The sequence below is a fragment of the Telmatherina bonti genome (assembly GCF_933228915.1).
Source record: "Telmatherina bonti genome assembly, chromosome: 24".
Lineage (NCBI taxonomy): Eukaryota > Metazoa > Chordata > Actinopteri > Atheriniformes > Telmatherinidae > Telmatherina > Telmatherina bonti.
Window position 1 is genome coordinate 28,437,883 of NC_136633.1, and position 19,096 is coordinate 28,456,978.

At 44.1% G+C, this 19,096-nt stretch overlaps 1 protein-coding gene across 1 annotated transcript; it reads left to right on the forward strand.

The window, feature by feature from the left end:
• Positions 1 to 822: 822 nt before the first annotated feature.
• Positions 823 to 18,945, forward strand: ptger2a (prostaglandin E receptor 2a (subtype EP2); the record flags this gene model as incomplete). Its single annotated transcript, XM_079264150.1, has 2 exons — positions 823 to 1,659; positions 18,673 to 18,945. 2 exons carry the CDS (start codon positions 823 to 825, stop codon positions 18,943 to 18,945), a joined length of 1,110 nt encoding a protein of 369 aa, XP_079120276.1.
• Between the last annotated feature and the right edge of the window lie 151 nt (positions 18,946 to 19,096).

The window sequence follows — 19,096 nt, forward strand, 5'->3', positions numbered from 1 at the left end:
TTTCCATGGAACAGTGTTTAGCGCATTAGCCTCACGTCTCGTAAAACTCGTTACTCTCAGACTTTTTTGCATTATTTTGGGTTTTTTCTACTTTCAAAGAAATTTTGGTTTTTCAAAGCTTTTCACCCTCATTTTCTTTTATAAAATTCTGAAATTAGCTGCTGTTTGTTCCACGCTGCCATCTTTACCAAAAATGAACTGGTCACGCCCCCCCCCCAGCAGCTAGAGCTAACCGGAGACAAGTTGCACCCAAAGAGCTCATGACCACCCTCCAGTTTTACTCTGGCAGGAAACTACTGATCCCACCTCACCTCTGTGGTATATTTCTCCATCGAAACGTCTGTAAAACCACTTCATGAGAACGTAAAAACAGCGATATTCCAGTCTTAGAAATGCAGGTGTTTCCATTAGCGTTTTTTTTATTGTGATATTTAGCTTGCACAATTCTAGTTGTAATACAAACGTACCGAGAGTAGTGAAAGTAATCGTTTTTAGGTTTAAAATGTGAAAAAATAAATTGTGGATTTACCAGATCTGAATAAACACATTCCTCCTGGACGGGATATAAAAACCGGGAAAACGCGTTACTCCACTACCGTTCCTGAGACACTGATGACGATTTAAGCGACATCGCTGGTGATCTAGTGGAAAGTTTAAGGGTTAATCTGCTAACTGATTTCCAGATTATCAGCATTTAATCCTCAGATATTCTTCTATCTTTTCTATTAACAGGATGGCTGCAGATAACTACCTAAGGACTCCTTCTTAGGACTTTTGGATTCAGAAGAAGTTGTTTTCAAAATGAACCATTTTTCCACCATCATGGACAAACCGTCTGACCCCTGCCACTCCCAGCATACCATCAACTCGGACGAGAGCCCGCGGATCAGCGCTATCATGTTCGCTGCAGGCCTCTTCGGCAACGTGGCTGCCCTGGTGATCCTGGAAATCCGGCGGCGCAGGAATACGAGGGGTGAGGGTGTCCAGCGCAACGCCTTGTTTCACATCCTCATCACGTGGCTGGTGATCACCGATCTGACGGGGACTTGCTTGATCAGCCCGGTTGTGCAGGTGTCGTACGCCTTGAACATGACTTTAGTCGGGATGTCCAACAGCACCGACGGACTGCCCAAGGACGTAGTGTGCCAGTACTTTGGTTTCAGCATGACTTTCTTCAGCCTGGCTACCATGTCGCTCCTCTTAATGACGGCACTGGAGAGGTGCTTCGCTATTGGTTACCCCTACTTCTACAGCCGGCACGTAACCAAGAAATGCGCCTACATCACGATCCCGCTGATGTTTTGTTTGTGCGTTCTATTCTGCCTGCTTCCTTTAGCAGGGTTTGGTAGCTACGTGCAGTACTGCCCTGGCACATGGTGCTTTATCGACATGAATCCAAGTGAAACCAAGCACCGCGTCTACGCCAACCTGTACGCCACCCTCATGCTGGTGCTGGTGCTGACTATCGTGGCGTGCAACTGTTTTGTGGTGTACCAGCTGTTCAAGATGTACCAGCGTCGGAAGAGATACGGCTCCATGATGGTGACCATGACATCCAACAACCAACGCAGGACAGTGTCCATGGCTGAAGAGGTGGAGCACCTGATTCTTCTAGTCGTCATGACCATCATCTTCATCATCTGCACGCTGCCGCTGGTGGTAAGAAAACAGAAACACAAGCTTTAGCTTTTATTAGCCGGCCTTAAAGTTGCAGGTTGCATCGTACGTTTATTAAAGAAATGTGGAATTTTACATGCAGTTTGTGGAAAAATTCATGAGTTCAGTGCAAGCGGAAACCGGCGGTTAAAAGTGAAGCCTATGCTTAAATAAACATGTTTACAGCAGGAATAAACATGTTTACAATTCAACTTTATTTATATAGTTTCAAATCATGGCAATGCCATCTCCAGATGTTTTTCAGACAGAAAAAAAACATAATAAAAGCCAATCCATAACAGCCTATATAAGGAAACCAACAGATTGAGTTGAGTCTAAACCTATAGCAGCATAACTAAGGGATGCTAACCATCCCCAGCTAGATAAGTCTTCAGCCTAGTCTTAAAGGTGGGGAGGGTGTCTGCTTCCCTAACACTAACTGGGAGCTTATTCCATAAGAGAGGGGCCTGATAACCAAAGGCTGCAAATAAAACCAAGCACCAGCCTGGTACAGAAACACATTTTAGGTTTAATAGGTCAGGTTTACCTTCATGACAACTGTGGGGGGAAGGATTTTTTTTCTAACTCGCCCGTTTAAAAGTAATTTAATCTCAAAGTTCGGCATATTTAGGGGCGTGTCCTTTTGATTGACAGGTACCCAATCTCCCGCTTCAAGTCAAAAGAACATAGAACAACCGCGGTTTTTAGCCGGTTAACAACGTGACTTAGCTTTAGCCCGCTAACCTCCGTTAGCTGGTTAGCTCTTAGCTACAGAAAGCTCGGAGTTCACTCGATGTCAGTCATCCACCATGACGCTCACAGCCCCCCTCTCAGCTCCACCTCTTTGCCCATATTTGTATTTTCCGGGCGAGACGACACACATGCCCCTGCCAAGATGGTGATGGTAGGAACCGCCCACCAAGCTTCAATTCAGCTCTTCAGAAACCTACGGGGGACGTCACAGAGGCTCCGCCCATCTTTTATATACAGTCTATGTATCGGTCTGAGGATGATGTCACTTTGGAGAGGTTTGGAGAGTCTGGAGAACTATTCCTGAAGAATAGCAGGTACCATAATTAATCGGCCATTATGCAGAACCTGATTGGCTGTTAGATCATACAGATAATATAAGCCATATAGAGCGCAACCCAAAAGCACGGCCCGAGAGGCTCATCCAAGACCGTCACTCAAAAGCGTCATTTAAGAATGTGACCCTAAAGCACCGCCTGAAAGCGCTATCCGAGAATGCATCAGAGCGCGGCTCAAGAGCGCCATCTAAGAGCACCGTGCAGGACGCCATCCGAGAGCGCGGTCTGGGAGCATCATCATAGATCACAACTGTAGAGCGTGGCCTCAGAGCGCCATCCGAAACTGCGACGGCAGAGCACTGATCGTGAGCGTAGCGAAGTAACAGTTTGAATAAAAGTGGAGCAAAAAACCTCCACATCTATGTGGAAACTGATGGCATGAAGCAAAACAGAAAGTACTGATATAATGTATCGGTAACGTGTGGTGCTCGTAGGAACCCGATCAGGTCAGAAAGCCTGGATGATGTAAATCTGCACAGAATCATCTGCAGCAGGAACATCAGAGCATTGCCTCCACTGTTCCAGTCTAAGGAGAAAAGTCTCATTTTCATGCTTTTATTGTGAAGAAACACAAGCGATCAACAGAGTTTTACGAACCAGTGAGACCAGTAAACACACTGCTGATCTCAGAAACACTTCAGATCAAACAAAAAGGTGGAGACAGTGTTGGTTTTGTTGTAAAAAGTCCGTGTCTTCAGGGCTGTGAAAGCCGCAGAGTGAAATGTAAGCCGGCTTTGTGGTTTTCAGCCTTGTCAGTGAAAAACAATCTTATCTGAAGCGCGCTGAAATATCAGCCAGAGCAGATCGGGTCTGATAATATCCTGCTTGGTGTGGAAACGCTGCAGTTCAGAAGCAACACAAAGACTGTGAGCTGCACTGATGCCAAGCTGCCGACAGGAAGCCGTCTGACTCAGACGCTCGGCCGCGGCCCCGTGGAACAGCTTCAAATCTAGATTTAATGACGAGTCGTAAAAGTGCTCTGCATCGGGTAGCATCTCTGTTTACAGCCGTCTGGGAGGAGACGAGACCAGGAGCCGGAGTCTCAGGAGAGGAACGTCGTCCCGTTCTGGTCTAGTTCTCCTGTTCCACCATCAGGATGTGGTCCAGCGTGGTCCTGCTGGACCAGTTCTCCTGTTCCACCATCAGGATGTGGTTCAGCATGGTCCTGCTGGACCAGTTCTCCTGTTCCACCATCAGGATGTGGTCCAGCATGGTCCTGCTGGACCAGTTCTCCTGTTCCACCATCAGGATGTGGTCCAGCGTGGTCCTGCTGGACCAGTTCTCCTGTTCCACCATAAGGATGTGGTCCAGCGTGGTCCTGCTGGACCAGTTCTCCTGTTCCACCATCAGGATGTGGTTCAGCATGGTCCTGCTGGACCAGTTCTCCTGTTCCACCATCAGGATGTGGTCTAGCGTGGCCCTGCTGGACCAGTTCTCCTGTTCCACCATCAGGATGTGGTCCAGCGTGGTCCTGCAGGACCAGTTCTTCTGTTCCACCATCAGGATGTGGTCCAGCGTGGTCCTGCAGGACCAGTTCTCCTGTTCCACCATCAGGATGTGGTCCAGCGTGGTCCTGCTGGACCAGTTCTCCTGTTCCACCATCAGGATGTGGTTCAGCGTGGTCCGGCTGGACCAGTTCTCCTGTTCCACCATCAGGATGTGGTCCAGCGTGGTCCTGCTGGACCAGTTCTCCTGTTCCACCATCAGGATGTGGTTCAACGTGGTCCTGCTGGACCAGTTCTCCTGTTCCACCATCAGGATGTGGTCCTGCTGGACCAGTTCTCCTGTTCCACCATCAGGATGTGGTTCAGCATGGTCCTGCTGGACCAGTTCTCCTGTTCCACCATCAGGATGTGGTCCAGCGTGGTCCTGCTGGACCAGTTCTCCTGTTCCACCATCAGGATGTGGTCCAGCGTGGTCCCGCTGGACCAGTTCTCCTGTTCCACCATCAGGATGTGGTCCAGCGTGGTCCTGCTGGACCAGTTCTCCTGTTCCACCATCAGGATGTGGTCCTGCTGGACCAGTTCTCCTGTTCCACCATCAGGATGTGGTTCAGCATGGTCCTGCTGGACCAGTTCTCCTGTTCCACCATCAGGATGTGGTCCAGCGTGGTCCTGCTGGACCAGTTCTCCTGTTCCACCATCAGGATGTGGTCCAGCGTGGTCCCGCTGGACCAGTTCTCCTGTTCCACCATCAGGATGTGGTCCAGCGTGGTCCTGCTGGACCAGTTCTCCTGTTCCACCATCAGGATGTGGTCCAGCATGGTCCCGCTGGACCAGTTCTCCTGTTCCACCATCAGGATGTGGTTCAGCATGGTCCTGCTGGACCAGTTCTCCTGTTCCACCATCAGGATGTGGTTCAGCATGGTCCTGCTGGACCAGTTCTCCTGCTCCACCATCAGGATGTGGTCCCGCTGGACCAGTTCTCCTGTTCCACCATCAGGATGTGGTTCAGCATGGTCCTGCTGGACCAGTTCTCCTGCTCCACCATCAGGATGTGGTCCCGCTGGACCAGTTCTCCTGTTCCACCATCAGGATGTGGTCCAGCATGGTCCTGCTGGACCAGTTCTCCTGTTCCACCATCAGGATGTGGTCCATCGTGGTCCTGCTGGACCAGTTCTCCTGTTCCACCATCAGGATGTGGTCCAGCGTGGTCCTGCTGGACCAGTTCTCCTGTTCCACCATCAGGATGTGGTCCAGCGTGGTCCGGCTGGACCGGTTCTCCTGTTCCACCATCAGGATGTGGTCCCGCTGGACCAGTTCTCCTGTTCCACCATCAGGATGTGGTCCAGCATGGTCCTGCTGGACCAGTTCTCCTGTTCCACCATCAGGATGTGGTCCATCGTGGTCCTGCTGGACCAGTTCTCCTGTTCCACCATCAGGATGTGGTCCAGCGTGGTCCTGCTGGACCAGTTCTCCTGTTCCACCATCAGGATGTGGTTCAGCGTGGTCCGGCTGGACATGTTCTCCTGTTCCACCATCAGGATGTGGTCCAGCGTGGTCCGGCTGGACCGGTTCTCCTGTTCCACCATCAGGATGTGGTCCCGCTGGACCAGTTCTCCTGTTCCACCATCAGGATGTGGTCCAGCGTGGTCCTGCTGGACCAGTTCTCCTGTTCCACCATCAGGATGTGGTTCAGCGTGGTCCGGCTGGACATGTTCTCCTGTTCCACCATCAGGATGTGGTTCAGCGTGGTCCGGCTGGACATGTTCTCCTGTTCCACCATCAGGATGTGGTCCAGCGTGGTTCTGCTGGACCAGTTCTCCTGTTCCACCATCAGGATGTGGTCCAGCGTGGTCCTGCAGGACCAGTTCTCCTGTTCCACCATCAGGATGTGGTCCAGCGTGGTCCGGCTGGTCCAGTTCTCCTGTTCCACCATCAGGATGTGGTCCAGCATGGTGGAAGGTCTTCCCTGAAAGAGACGTTGTCTGGATGGGAGCAGATGTTTCAGCATTGATGGAGCTTCCCAGATGTGGAAGCTGCCCACGCCATCGGCACTAATGCAACCCCATCCCATCAGAGATGCAGGCTGATAACCAGCTGGATGCTCCCTCTCCTCTTTAGTCTGCAGGACACGCCGTCCATGCTGTCCACAAACTATTCCACATCTTCCTGAATTCCTCTGAATCTTGTCAGGATGTTTTACGGTGCAGATGGTTGGATCTTCCAAGTCCAAGGATCCTTTTCTGGAATTAGACCCAGTTTGTCTCAGACTGACAGAATCCATCTTTCCTCCAGAGAGACTCTGCCTCTCTGAAATGCTCTTTTTATCCCCAGTCATGTTACTGACCTGTTGCCAAGTAACCTAATTAGTTGCTGAAGCTCCTCCAGGAGTTTTCTGTGTTTACCTAGGCCTACATAAAGCTTCCCATCAAACAGACGTGATGTTTTAAGGGAGAATACAACACATGTCTGGAGGATCCAGGATGTGATCAGCAGGATCATCAGGAAGCAATCTGGGCTCCTCTAATGAGAAGATAAGGGTATCTGGCTTTGAAATTTCACATGGAACAACACAAATATAACTTCTGTGACTGATGATCGCTTGGACGAATCCAATTATCGTTTACCGGAGCTGTTAGTGACGAATGATGGACTGCAGGGACATTTTAGCATCATCCGCTAACGTCGGGACGGCTGCGACACGAAGGACTTGTTTACTAAAGCATGCAGCTTCAACACAAAACCGGTAAAAAAAGACTGTAAACAAAACTCATCCAGGAGTTATTAATAAGAACAAACATCCAGCTGGACCTATGGAGAAACTTTAAATACTGCAACAGGTTTTATGTGTTCCCTGGCAGCAACCCACCTGATCCACGTCACAACTTAAGTTCTGCAGAAACCTCCTAACGACAAGCTGACTCAGGTGTGTTGCAGCAGGTAAACATGTAAAACCTGCAGGACGGTGGCTCAACTGGTCCACATCTTTCACCCAAACTTGTTTTAAAACATGACTTCATATTTTAATGAATGTAGATCCAATATCTGCAGGTACAGTTAATATTCCTCATGTTCCTAAACCAGCAACTTTTCAGACAAACTGACCCAGTTAAACCACAGGTCTGATCCCAGTTTGGTCCCAGTTTATAGATAAATGTCTTCTTCTTCTTCATCTGAACACGTCCAGTGGATCTGAAGGAGTTAATATTATTTTAGTAACAAGCTAATGTTTACAGCGCTAAGCTAGTTGCTAACATGGATGCTAACATTAGCTTCACATAACAGAGGCTAACATCTTCATTCAGACTTTTTTATTCCACAGATGTTGCAGTTTGTTGCTCTTTTCTTGTCTCTTTTATTAAGTTTTAATATACAAACGATACAGCGTTGCCTAGTAACGGATGCGTCAGTTGTTGCTATTGTTTTGACTAATCAGGCGGAGGCCCTGCATCTGTGTTACATCTGGAGAAATGACTGACATCAAAATAAAACAGTCGAAATTTAAGATTGTCAGAAGTCGATGAACTTTAGTGCAGTCAGAGTCCAAATCCGAGTCCGAATCCGAGTCCGAATCCGAGTCCGAATCCGAATCAGTCCGAGTCCGAATCCGAGTCCGAATCCGAGTCCAAATCCGAATCAGTCCGAGTCCGAATCCGAGTCCGAATCCGAATCAGTCCGAGTCCGAATCCGAGTCCGAATCCGAGTCCGAATCAGAGTCCGAATCCGAATCAGTCCGAATCCGAGTCCGAATCCGAGTCCGAATCTGAATCAGTCCGAATCCGAGTCCGAATCCGAGTCCGAATCCGAATCAGTCCGAATCAGAGTCCGAATCCGAATCCGAGTCTGAATCCGAGTCCGAATCAGAGTCCGAATCCGAGTCCGAATCCGAATCAGTCCGAATCCGAGTCCGAATCCGAGTCCGAATCCGAGTCCGAGTCCGAATCCGAATCAGTCCGAATCCGAGTCCGAATCCGAATCAGTCCGAATCCGAATCCGAGTCCGAATCCGAGTCCGAATCCAAATCCGAGTCCGAATCCGAGTCCGAATCCGAATCAGTCCGAGTCCGAATCCGAGTCCGAATCAGAGTCCGAATCCGAATCCGAGTCTGAATCCGAGTCCGAATCCGAGTCCGAATCCGAATCAGTCCGAATCCGAATCAGAGTCCGAATCCGAGTCTGAATCCGAGTTTGAATCCGAGTCCAAATCTGAGTCGAAGGAAAGCAATGCAACACGTCCAGTTGAACTTTCTCTGGAACTTCATTCTGATCGGTTTTGAGCCGACTTTATCCTTTATGGAAAATGATGGCATGGAGGAATCTTTAGGGTTAATTAAATGTAGGTTTGGAGATCCTGGACAAACTGTTCAAACAAGCTGCATTATGAAAATATACGATTAAAAAAATCCAAACCCTTTTATTCAGGAGATAGAAATGACAAAAATTTTATTATGGATTATTTTTATTTGTTTAAAAAAAGATTTTTTAACAAAAAAATCTTTTTTGTTAAAAAAAAGATTTTTTTAACAAATGGGGTCCCCCCCCCCCCATCAGCCGACTCATCGCCAGCGTAATCATTAGCTGCAGCCCTGCTCCAGACCTCTGACAGCGTGAGATCCATGTACGAAGATGGACATACGGTGCGGAGTTGGCCGTTTAACGGCAAACAGCAGCAGAATTAGAAACAACTCACCATCCCTTCGTTTAAAACAATCCAGTTTAAACAACCTGATGGTGTTTCTCCAGTCTGGTCCACAGGCAACTAAATATTTCTACTTTTGTGTTGGAGCATTTATTTAAGTGGCTGCAGTCGGGGTGTGAAGGGGATTTCTCCAGGAAAACATGTCCTGCTCTGCCTTTAGTGGCGTCTAATACGGTGAGGAGAAATAAAGTAAACATGTCATCATTAGTGACGGCTAAATCCAACCAATGCAGCTTTTAGCTTACTGTTTTTCCACTATTCTCTGCAGACTTGTCATTTATTAGCAAACCCTGATAAATATCAGATGAATATCTGATAGAAGCCAAACAGCAAGTTTCTGATTCATTTAGCTAGAAGTGACTGTGGATGCAAACCCCCACATGACTCACCAGCCAGCCATTATGCCGTCTCAGTAAGACTCCTGGGCAATCTGTTTCTAACCACACTGGCTTTTAAGTGTCTCTTTTGACATTAAATATGAAATCGATAACATTCCCAGCAGCGTATGACATGATGCTCTAAAATAATGGACCAGAGTTTCCAGAAAATCCAGACCTGCATCAAAAACAAGACCAAATCCTGCATGTAGTCAAAGGAAGGCAGGAATAAGTGGACGACTGAAGAGAGTGGGCGTTTCAGTCGTCCTCCAACGCACGCCGTGCACAAGGTTACCACCGCTGTAAGCAGGGGAAGGACAGGTGAGGTGAGGAAGATCAGCTTTCATCGCTGCCTCATCAGGAGGCCAAATAAAACACATGACTTTGGTACAGAGAGGTTGCACCGAGACAGCCGGGGATGATTCACCATCTCCACCTGGACATGGTCCGGACGGCAGAATAAGATCCGCTTCAGGCTAAACCAGTAGGTTTTGGGGATTTATTCCCAGTCAGTATTGATCAGTATAAGTTAGGTTAGTGGTACATTTCTCTGCTTTTTTTAACCATGAAAACTTGAAGCCATTCTTAGCTTTTTCTTCAGTCTGGCTGTTTTTTGGCGATGTAATATTGGATCTTTTATTCCCCGTCAGCTTGCAGACATGATGTTTTCATGATGGGAAATGAATGTATCAATAGTTTTAGCAGCATGACGACCAACCAGAAGAAGAAAACAGGCATCTGCTGCCATTTATCTGCCATCCTCCCACGACTCAGAAACGTCTTCTTGGCTTTATTCCAGCCACAGAGGATCATTATTTCCTGCTTTTCTCATCACTTGTTGATCTTTGGCTGCTCCTGATTGGACGTTACCGTCAGTTTAAGCTCTCTGATTGGTGGAAAGTCTGACAGGAAGTGACATCATCATCATGTCCAGGTGGAAACAGAGGTCTCTTAGCAACATGGTAGTGATGGTGATGAAGATGTGATAAATAATGGTGGATTTACCATCTAGAGTCTCTGAATAAACACTACATGTTGTGTCTGGACTGTAAACCAGGTGACAGGATATAAATGCCTGGAAACTGAAGTAAATCATCTAAAGGGTCTGATGTCCATCAGACTTCCACACTACTGATGATGTTAATGCTAACGCTGTGGGTCGCCAGACAGCTAGCAGAGTATTAATTCATTTATTTAATGTTTGGGAAGTGACTTCATTATTTATTTTGCCATTTTACACTAATTTGGTGAAATTACTGCTAGAATGAATCAGAAATGTTTAGAAAATTTAACTTTATGCTTCACTGTGGACATATTTGCCCATTTGGGAGAATTATTCCTCTCATTCTGGGCGTTATTTTTGGCTGTATACAGAAATTGGGCACTATAAACTGATTTTGTCTTAATTTATGTCACCAGTTTATACTGATTTATGCAGCGTCCACCGTCAGTAAGAAAAAAATGATTTTAGGTAACTAGAGACCTCGATTACCTCTGATTTACAGTCATTACAAACCGTAAATTTAATATCTGGAGACACTGAAATAATTCTACTTCCAGGCTCCTTATGCTGCAGTTGATGGTATGATGGTGTCATCAAATGTGACGATTTAGTCCAGATTCCATTTGATTCCAAGTTTTTGTGTCCTGATTCGATTGAAATTGGGATTCTCATGATTCCTCCATATTGCTGAATTTTGTCGACAAAAAAAAGAAAAAATGTACAAAACTTTTTTTTGCTCATCATTTTTCTTGATTTCATTTAGGAAAAAAAACCTCACAGTAGCCAGACCACCAATCTGCTGCTATAATACCCAAGAAGACAAGAAGAAAGATCAATAAAAACAATAAAAATGACTCATTTTATAATGGATTATTTTTTTATTAATTTGAAAAACAAAAAAATCAATTTTAAAATTGTGAAGTGAAAAATGCTGATATTTAATTTTTAGATTCGATTTTCCCGCCCCAATCAAAAGAGCTGCGATCGACGAGTCTTCATGTTCATTGTTGGTTAGAAATGCAGGAGTTGCAGGATTTATTGTGAATTTTGCCAAACATACAAAAATATCTCTAAAACAGATGAGATGTTTCATATTTTGACATTTTGAGTGAGAAGAACTGAAGAGTTTGATGCATAACATGAGCACGTTGTCATCAAAAAGGTGAAAAACTGGACAGATAATTCTCCATATTACACTTAAATGCCAAGATCAGCGGCTAATATCAGACATCTCAAGGTAGAATCCTTCAGATTTAATAAATGTTTGGTCGTTTTGAGCAGAACTGAACATTTTCCATGAAATGTTTGCTGCAAACACAAAGAAATCTAGATGTAAAGTTTTCCATCAGTCCTTTGGAAGTCGACCTCCTGCCTGGGGGTCATAGTGAGAAATTACATTGGAAATAAAGACAACTAGAAAATATGGAAATATTTGGAGTTTTTGCTGACGTACCGTCTCATAACGTCTCATGTGATTTACTTTGTTCAGAGTCATGTCTCATCCTGATCTCCATCGAAGCAACGACCACATTAACCTTTTAGACGCTCAGACATTTCCGTCTGTTGGCCGGCAGGAAAACGTGGAAAACCTTTTACAATATTTCATTCCAAGCTCACATTAGGTTAAAACGCCAAAATGGACTTTGGCCATTTACTTGAAATAGAATTTCCCTGCCCATCCTTCCCCTCTTTATGATCCACAGCTAGAATAAATCATTTCTCTCTGAGCAGGGCACCGACCCAGGACCTTTATTTCCACAGATCAGCCAGTAGACACCATGCCTTTTGTACTGAGACATGCAGCTCCTGGGTGGAAACCTCCATCGGGGAGGTTTGGTTTTAAAGTGCGTCTCCAGTATCAGTAAGCTCCTTAAGTTAATAATCATGATAGATTTCTGCCATAGCAGATGCTTTGCAGGCGTCCCAAGGCTGCCTATTCAAACATACCACAGCAAATGCATAATTCATTATGAGCTTTATAAATACTCAGGGGTGTCCAAGTAAGCGATACCAAAATGTCCACGTGCATGCGTAGGGCAGCCGATTATTATGACCCTGTAATACTGTTCAAAGGATCCGTTTGGCACCTTCATGACTATCCATTCCAGTAAAGTCCTTTTTCTGGGGTACGGGAGTCATTTTTCTGGCAAAAACTAAAAAAGGGAAAAGAACGTTTAATCTGAGCAAGACAACATATTGTGATTTTTCTTTACTGGCAGCAGAGGTGTAGAAAGTAGAAGTAAAAGTAGAACAGGTGTTTTCACCAACAGGCTCGTCTACCTGCAGAGGAGCTGATTAAATCCACCTGGTTTAGTGACTGGTTGGAAAGAGCTGCCGGACAAGACTTCTACTTTCTACTTTCTACACCTCTGACAAGTAAACACTGAACGCGGTCGCATGCTGGACAAACTTACGGAAGAAGAACAGAGGAGCTACATTTCACTGCAGAATCAATAAAAACACTGATCTTTATGAACAAGACGAAAAAGAAACAACTAGAAAACATTCCTGGATCTAAACCAAAATGAAACCTTTTCTTTTTTCTTCACATTTCCAACAACTCCTGAAAATTTCATGAAAATCCATCCATAAATTTTTGAGTTATCTTCAACACAAACAAACAAACAAAAACGCAACAAAAATCAGCCTCATTAGTAAAGAACAGCTGTTTGATAAGATCGATTCAGTGCTTTAAAATATCAATAATGTCACAAAATGTTGCGATATTTTGAAATACCAATATTTTCTTCCACCCCAGTCGCTTTAAAACTCTTGGTCTCAGTAAGGTCAGTGCATGTGGTAGAAAACATCATAACTCTGCTACAAGAACAAGAAAACGGACACCGATGTGGTGGGAGCCGCAGTATTCCTGCCAGTATGAAACTGGTGAAGTGGTGATTCTCCGGTTATGTCTCGCTGGACTTCTGTTACACCGAGAACCGCACAATCACTAAATATCGCAATAAAAACACGAATGGAATCACCAACATTTTGAAGTCTGAAATATCGCTAAAAGGTTTTTACGCTATACTGAGGTGGTTTTTTCAGACGTTTTGACATAGAAATACATCGCAACACTCTTTTACTTGTCCCTGGGCGTGACTTGGGGGGGGGGGGGGGGGGGGGGGGGGGGGTCATGTGACCAGTTCATTTTCGATAAAGATGGCGCAGTTTGGAACGAACAGCAAATTTCAGAGTTTTAGAAAAGAAAATGAGGGAGAAAAGCTTCAGAAACATGGCTACCTTGCTTAAGCCGCATTTCTCCTTCTTGTCAGCTCGGCGAGGCTTATGTGCAAAACACTTGGCAATGGAAACATCGACAAATTGTTTGTCGAAACTTGCAGTATTAAAGTGACTTTAGCCTTGAAACAAACAACAAGAAATCAGTGAATAAATACTTCAGAATAGCGATATTTTATAGTCTATGTGTGAAAATGTAAATATTGTTGCATGAATCCTCAGTCTTCCTTTAGTTCCTGTCTCCCAGCATGACCACAGCCTTGTTTCATCTCTTTTTTTTGGGTGGCCATTGCTTTGGATTAATGTACTTTTAGGACTAAATGGGTTTGGTTTGAGATTTATATCCTCTGTAATTCAGTAGAATCTAAACAATAATCTTTATTGCGGTTGGGGTCACTTTATTATTGGTTGTTGGATAGTACGTCTACAAGCTAACCGAGACCTCAGGGTTTCAAGCAGACCAGAGGTCGCTTCTTTGGTCCAGATTAGTGTGGTTGGTGTTCACACTGCCCAAACAAATGTAGTTTTCTTGGAACTGGACCGTGGTCTGGGTAAAGTGGACTGAAGAGCTGCAGTGGGAACACGTCCTCCTCTGCATACGGTCCCTTTAAGACCACTGGTCCCAATAAGGTCACTGCTTGAAGTAGGGAAGGTCCCTGTAACGCAGCAAAAACAAAAACACACCTGGATGCACAGATACAGTCGGATCACACAGCGTTTTTCTGCCAGTATGAAACGTGTGTGGTGATGAGTGCGACATGCCTCCGCTTATCTCCGACGGCGTTAAAAATAAAAAGGGCCTTTTGCACCCAGAGGATAAGAGGCGCTGCAGGAGAGAAAATGGATCTTCGTACAATAAAAGGTCCCTGGATTTAAACCAGGAGATAGATAAAGAGCTGAAAGGCTCATCACTCCTGAAGTGTTTGCTCAGCACACAGAAAAGTGATCTGAAACAGATGACACTGGTCTGAACATAACAGACGCTTCGCATTAACACTTTTATTCCACTTCCTGTTGGTGTGATAGAGCCCAGAGGAAAACGGCTCGCTGTGTGAGCTCAGCCCTCCAAAACCTCATTTTTGACGTTACATGCAGAGCAGTGACAGTAATCAGAGCAGTGATGTCATGTGGTTTTATTTAGACCTGGCCCAGATCTGCTTGTACTTACAGAAATGGTGCAGATTGAGTTGTTGCAACATCCTAAATTCACGTTGTCCTTCAGCAGCTCATAAACTTTGGGAAGTGAGTGTTTTATAGCTTTCTCACACTTAACGGTTGTAGCTGTGGAGATTGTTGAGGATAAAGTCTCATCCTACTGAGCTGCAGCAGTTTGGCTTAATGCCACCGTATTTAGAGGTAAATCTGGTTAAAACGAGGAAATAAAAAGAGAAAAGTTTGAAAAAAACGAGAAATTTTCACAGAAGGGAGGTGAAAAGCAGGAAGTGGAGAATAAATGCAGTTTTAGGAGCAAATGCAACTTTTCCTCATCAAATTTAAGTGTATATTGTTCCTCTATGATCCCCCGGAGGACAAAGCAGCAGTATTTTGTGAACCTGAGAAGTCAGAGCTTCCATGGATTGTATTAAGCAGCTGGTTCTCAACCTTGTGACCATCAGCCAGGGGAATTTACTGCTTCTACTTTCAGCCAATAAGTGCAGTAGCTGCAGATCTGTTTCAGCCACAGAGAAGGAACTAATCAGTGAATTCAGATATTTGGTGCAAGCCTTAGGAATGACAGAAATGCAGCAACACTGTTGTTTTTTAAAAAGGTCAAGTACTTTTTAATCCAGAAATTAGTGGTGGCAAGTTTCCAAGAATAAACATCACAACCATGTGTGAAGCTGAGTTTCTCTTGTTTTTATTTCACAAGGAGGAAGCTAACACATAGAGCTAATACCTTCATTTAATAAAGAACCAATATATATATATATATATATATATATATATATATATATATATATATATATATATATATATATTAAATCATATACGGTCATGTATAAATAGGCTCAGATTTGTAAGGAAAAATGTCATTGTGGGATGAGGAGCAGAGTTGAGAACTTGCCTCATGCCCGTTGAAAGTTTCACTCATTGCATCAGATAAACACCAAGGATGAACATCGGAATCAGCTGTGTGGCAATGAAACAGAAGATTTAATTATGTAATTTTTTTCATTGGCACAACTCACAGACTAAACATTGCTTTTCCCGATAATGCATTTTCTTTTATAAATGAGTATTTGTCGGATTATGTCTTTGCTTTGACAATGTTTTTGGGTTAAAAAAAAGGCTGTTTATTTCCGTTTTAAATAGGAAAAATGTATATGTGGGATGAGCAGCAGAGCATTCGAGTTGTGCCAATGAGAGGTTTCAATAAACCCGTCCAATAAACAAACAAACAAGAATCAACAGCAGAATAAGATATTTGGCATTCATAGACAAGATTTATACATTTTTATGGGCGAAACCCACATCGTCAACTCCGCTGCTCATCCCACAAACACATTTCTTTGGAAAGAACTATTTTGTTGTTGTGACAGTGGGTTTTTTTTGGTAATAAATTATATACTGTTGGAAAGCCAGGTTTTTTCTCTCTTTAATGGAGACACATCAGTGTGGAAAACACAAATGTGGGATGAGCATTAGAGTTGAGTATGTGGGTTGAGCACATTAAAAACTTGTCCGATGTTCTCCTGTAGTGCAAAAGAAGCTTATTCACATTTTGACTGTAGCAAATATTTGCAATTCAACAATTTATTTATTTATGGAAGACCTGGCAGCTATGTTAGCCTAGAGATTAGCCTTGTGGTGTCTGGGTATGACTGTCGGCCATATTGTCTGATTTGTAGAAGACTACTTACAGTTTCCAAGTTCCTATCAGGAGCTATTTAGACCAAACACCGAATGCTTAGCACCTGATAGTTAGCAACTTCTGATTTTCCTCAGCAGCCAATCATTTAACATCATCATCATTTGTTTATTGGTTGAAATGAAACTGATGTGCCTGTTAAGTGACGCGAGATGACGTTGCTGTGATACAAATAAAGCTGCGGTTTGCTGTACAGTTTTCCACACCGGAGGAAGTTTCTACGGAGACTTTGCGAAGCTGCAGTTGGCGGCTTCATCATCTTTAATGTGTGCGGTTGCAACCATCTGGGTATAGCCCTGGTCTGGTCTAACGGCAGCTGGGTCAGCTCCTGCAACCCTGCATTGGATTAGGCAGGTATTTAAACAAGATGGACATTTATTGCTGCTCTTTTTGCTCCATCATTCCTTAGAATATTTCATATCAATGGTAAAAAAAAATCTTCCCATCTTTGTTGTCTCTGCTTCTGGCAAGACTTAAAACATTTCCCAAATACAGCGCAGATGTTCTGCACGTAAATCTGCATTAATAAGACTAATAATAAGAGTTATAATGAACTCAAACCTTATTCTGTGCAATTCGATGTGAATCTTCTGGTAAACATTTTGTTTCTGGCAAAGCTTTTAACATCTGGCTTTCCTTAAAACACACATGGTCAAATTTTCTAACATGTTTTTGCAATAATAGTCCAATTTGAAAGTAATTTAAATCCCTCCGCTGATTCAGAACATTACTCTTTGAACATCCTGCGTGCCTTGCTTGCTCTCAGGCTCCCATCTAAGATCAAATCGGGGGAAACGTTACATTTCGCTTCTTTTATTAATGCTATAGTGGTGGCAAACATTAGCGCACTGGACCACCAGCTTGTAATGTCTTGCCAACAGTCATTACATTAATAATTATGTAGATTTTTCTTATATAAATGTAGCATGTCATGACTGAAACTGTCTTTATTTAGTCTGCAGATAAGAGCATCGGCCTTGCATCAGCCGAACTTCCAATAATTAGCATTTTCAATATTACAGCTTCTCGACACACCAAACAACCTTGTTATCGAGGGGTTATCGAATTGTTACCGCCATCAATTAGACAGTATAATCTGATATCCCTTATTTGATGATTGCAGCAATCGACACGCCTAGCTTGATTTGAGCACGTAGACCATTGTATCTGATTTACTTTGGGCTTTAACGTCTGTGCTTGTGCACAGAACTGCATCTTCCATCTGTTTAACATTAAAAAAGATGAAAAGTTTGCAGCAACAACCTGAGAAAATCACGACAAGCAGCAAAAAGTCCCGGCATAAACGACGGGAAACGTTAAGCAGATTATTAGCAGCTAACGCTAAGACCACTGTGTTCAACCAAGACCAGATGATTCTTCAAGTATTGGAGTTCAGAAGTGGATTTATATTTTACAAATACAGCTAACTGAACTGCTTTTATAATATTACCTTAAATTATACGGTATTTTCTCATGAATGTGCTGCAACAACTGAGGAGCTGCTTGCTTCAGGATTTTAGGTGATCTAGCCCTGCAGCATACGAGTCCAACAGGGGAAAATCTAAATGTTATAGCAGTGAAATAAAAGCAAAACAAGCAAATGCACATAAATGTGTCGGATATTACACTGAATGCATCTACAGACACATTTAGCAGGTGTCAGGGTACCATAGTATGCACATAAAATATTTACATGTGTGTAGGCGTGTGGCTTCCATATCTGCTGCTGTGCATGCTGGATAGTTGCACAACATGTAGAAAAGCAAAACTTCCTGCAAGTTAATGAGTTCAGGACATTATTAATTTATTAACCATTAACTAGTTTTTAATCTGTTCCAAGTCTTTAATAATATGAATGATGCACAAGTTAATATTCTACAAGATGCATCATGAAATCCTGTGATTTGTTTCGTCTTTTAGAGATATAACCATCAGATTAAAGACGGAGTTATTGATGAGGATACACGTTGATTTGGTGTGAATATATTAAGACCGAGTCGCTTACAAATACAGAGGTATAGATTTAAAGAAACCTTATCTCTACATGAACGAGGTTAAGTGAGGTGTTAATCAGCAACCAGTTCTCTGATACGTAAATGTCAGAGTTAAAGTCGACACATCGGGTATCTCTTGAATCAGACGCCCCTGCGAGCGGTTTCGGTCTGTCTGCTGCTGTGAAGGCCGACCTATAAACAGGATGTTGGTGGAGACGTCGTTGCATCGGCGTATCTGTCAGCGATCTAAAAGTCTGAAGTTAAAACCGAGGTTAAAGCTTCTCTTACTCTTTGTTTCCCTTCAGATCCGAGTGTACGTCAACTCTACGACGACAGAGTCCCACTCCACGGACCTGAACGCCCTCCGCTTCATCTCCATCAACTCCATCATCGACCCCTGGGTCTTCATCCTCCTCTCCCCCAGCGTGCTGCACTTCGTCTGGTTCTCCCTCTGCCGGGGGCCCCTGGGGACCTCCAGAGGTTCTGTCTTTAAGTCCACGCTTGTCAAAGAGAATTGTGCAAACCTGAAAGTCTCCAACCGGACGTGCACCGAACATATTTCTATGGACACCTTATGACCACGGCGACGCTGTGTTGTTTATGTTGGTCGGACTCTGGGCTGGAATGTTTTCTCTTGTTGGATCTCATGAGCTGCAGAGGTTTGATGGGAGGCAACAGCTCTCCCATGAGGTGGATGCCTATTTCTGGATCGTTCCATTAGATACTGAA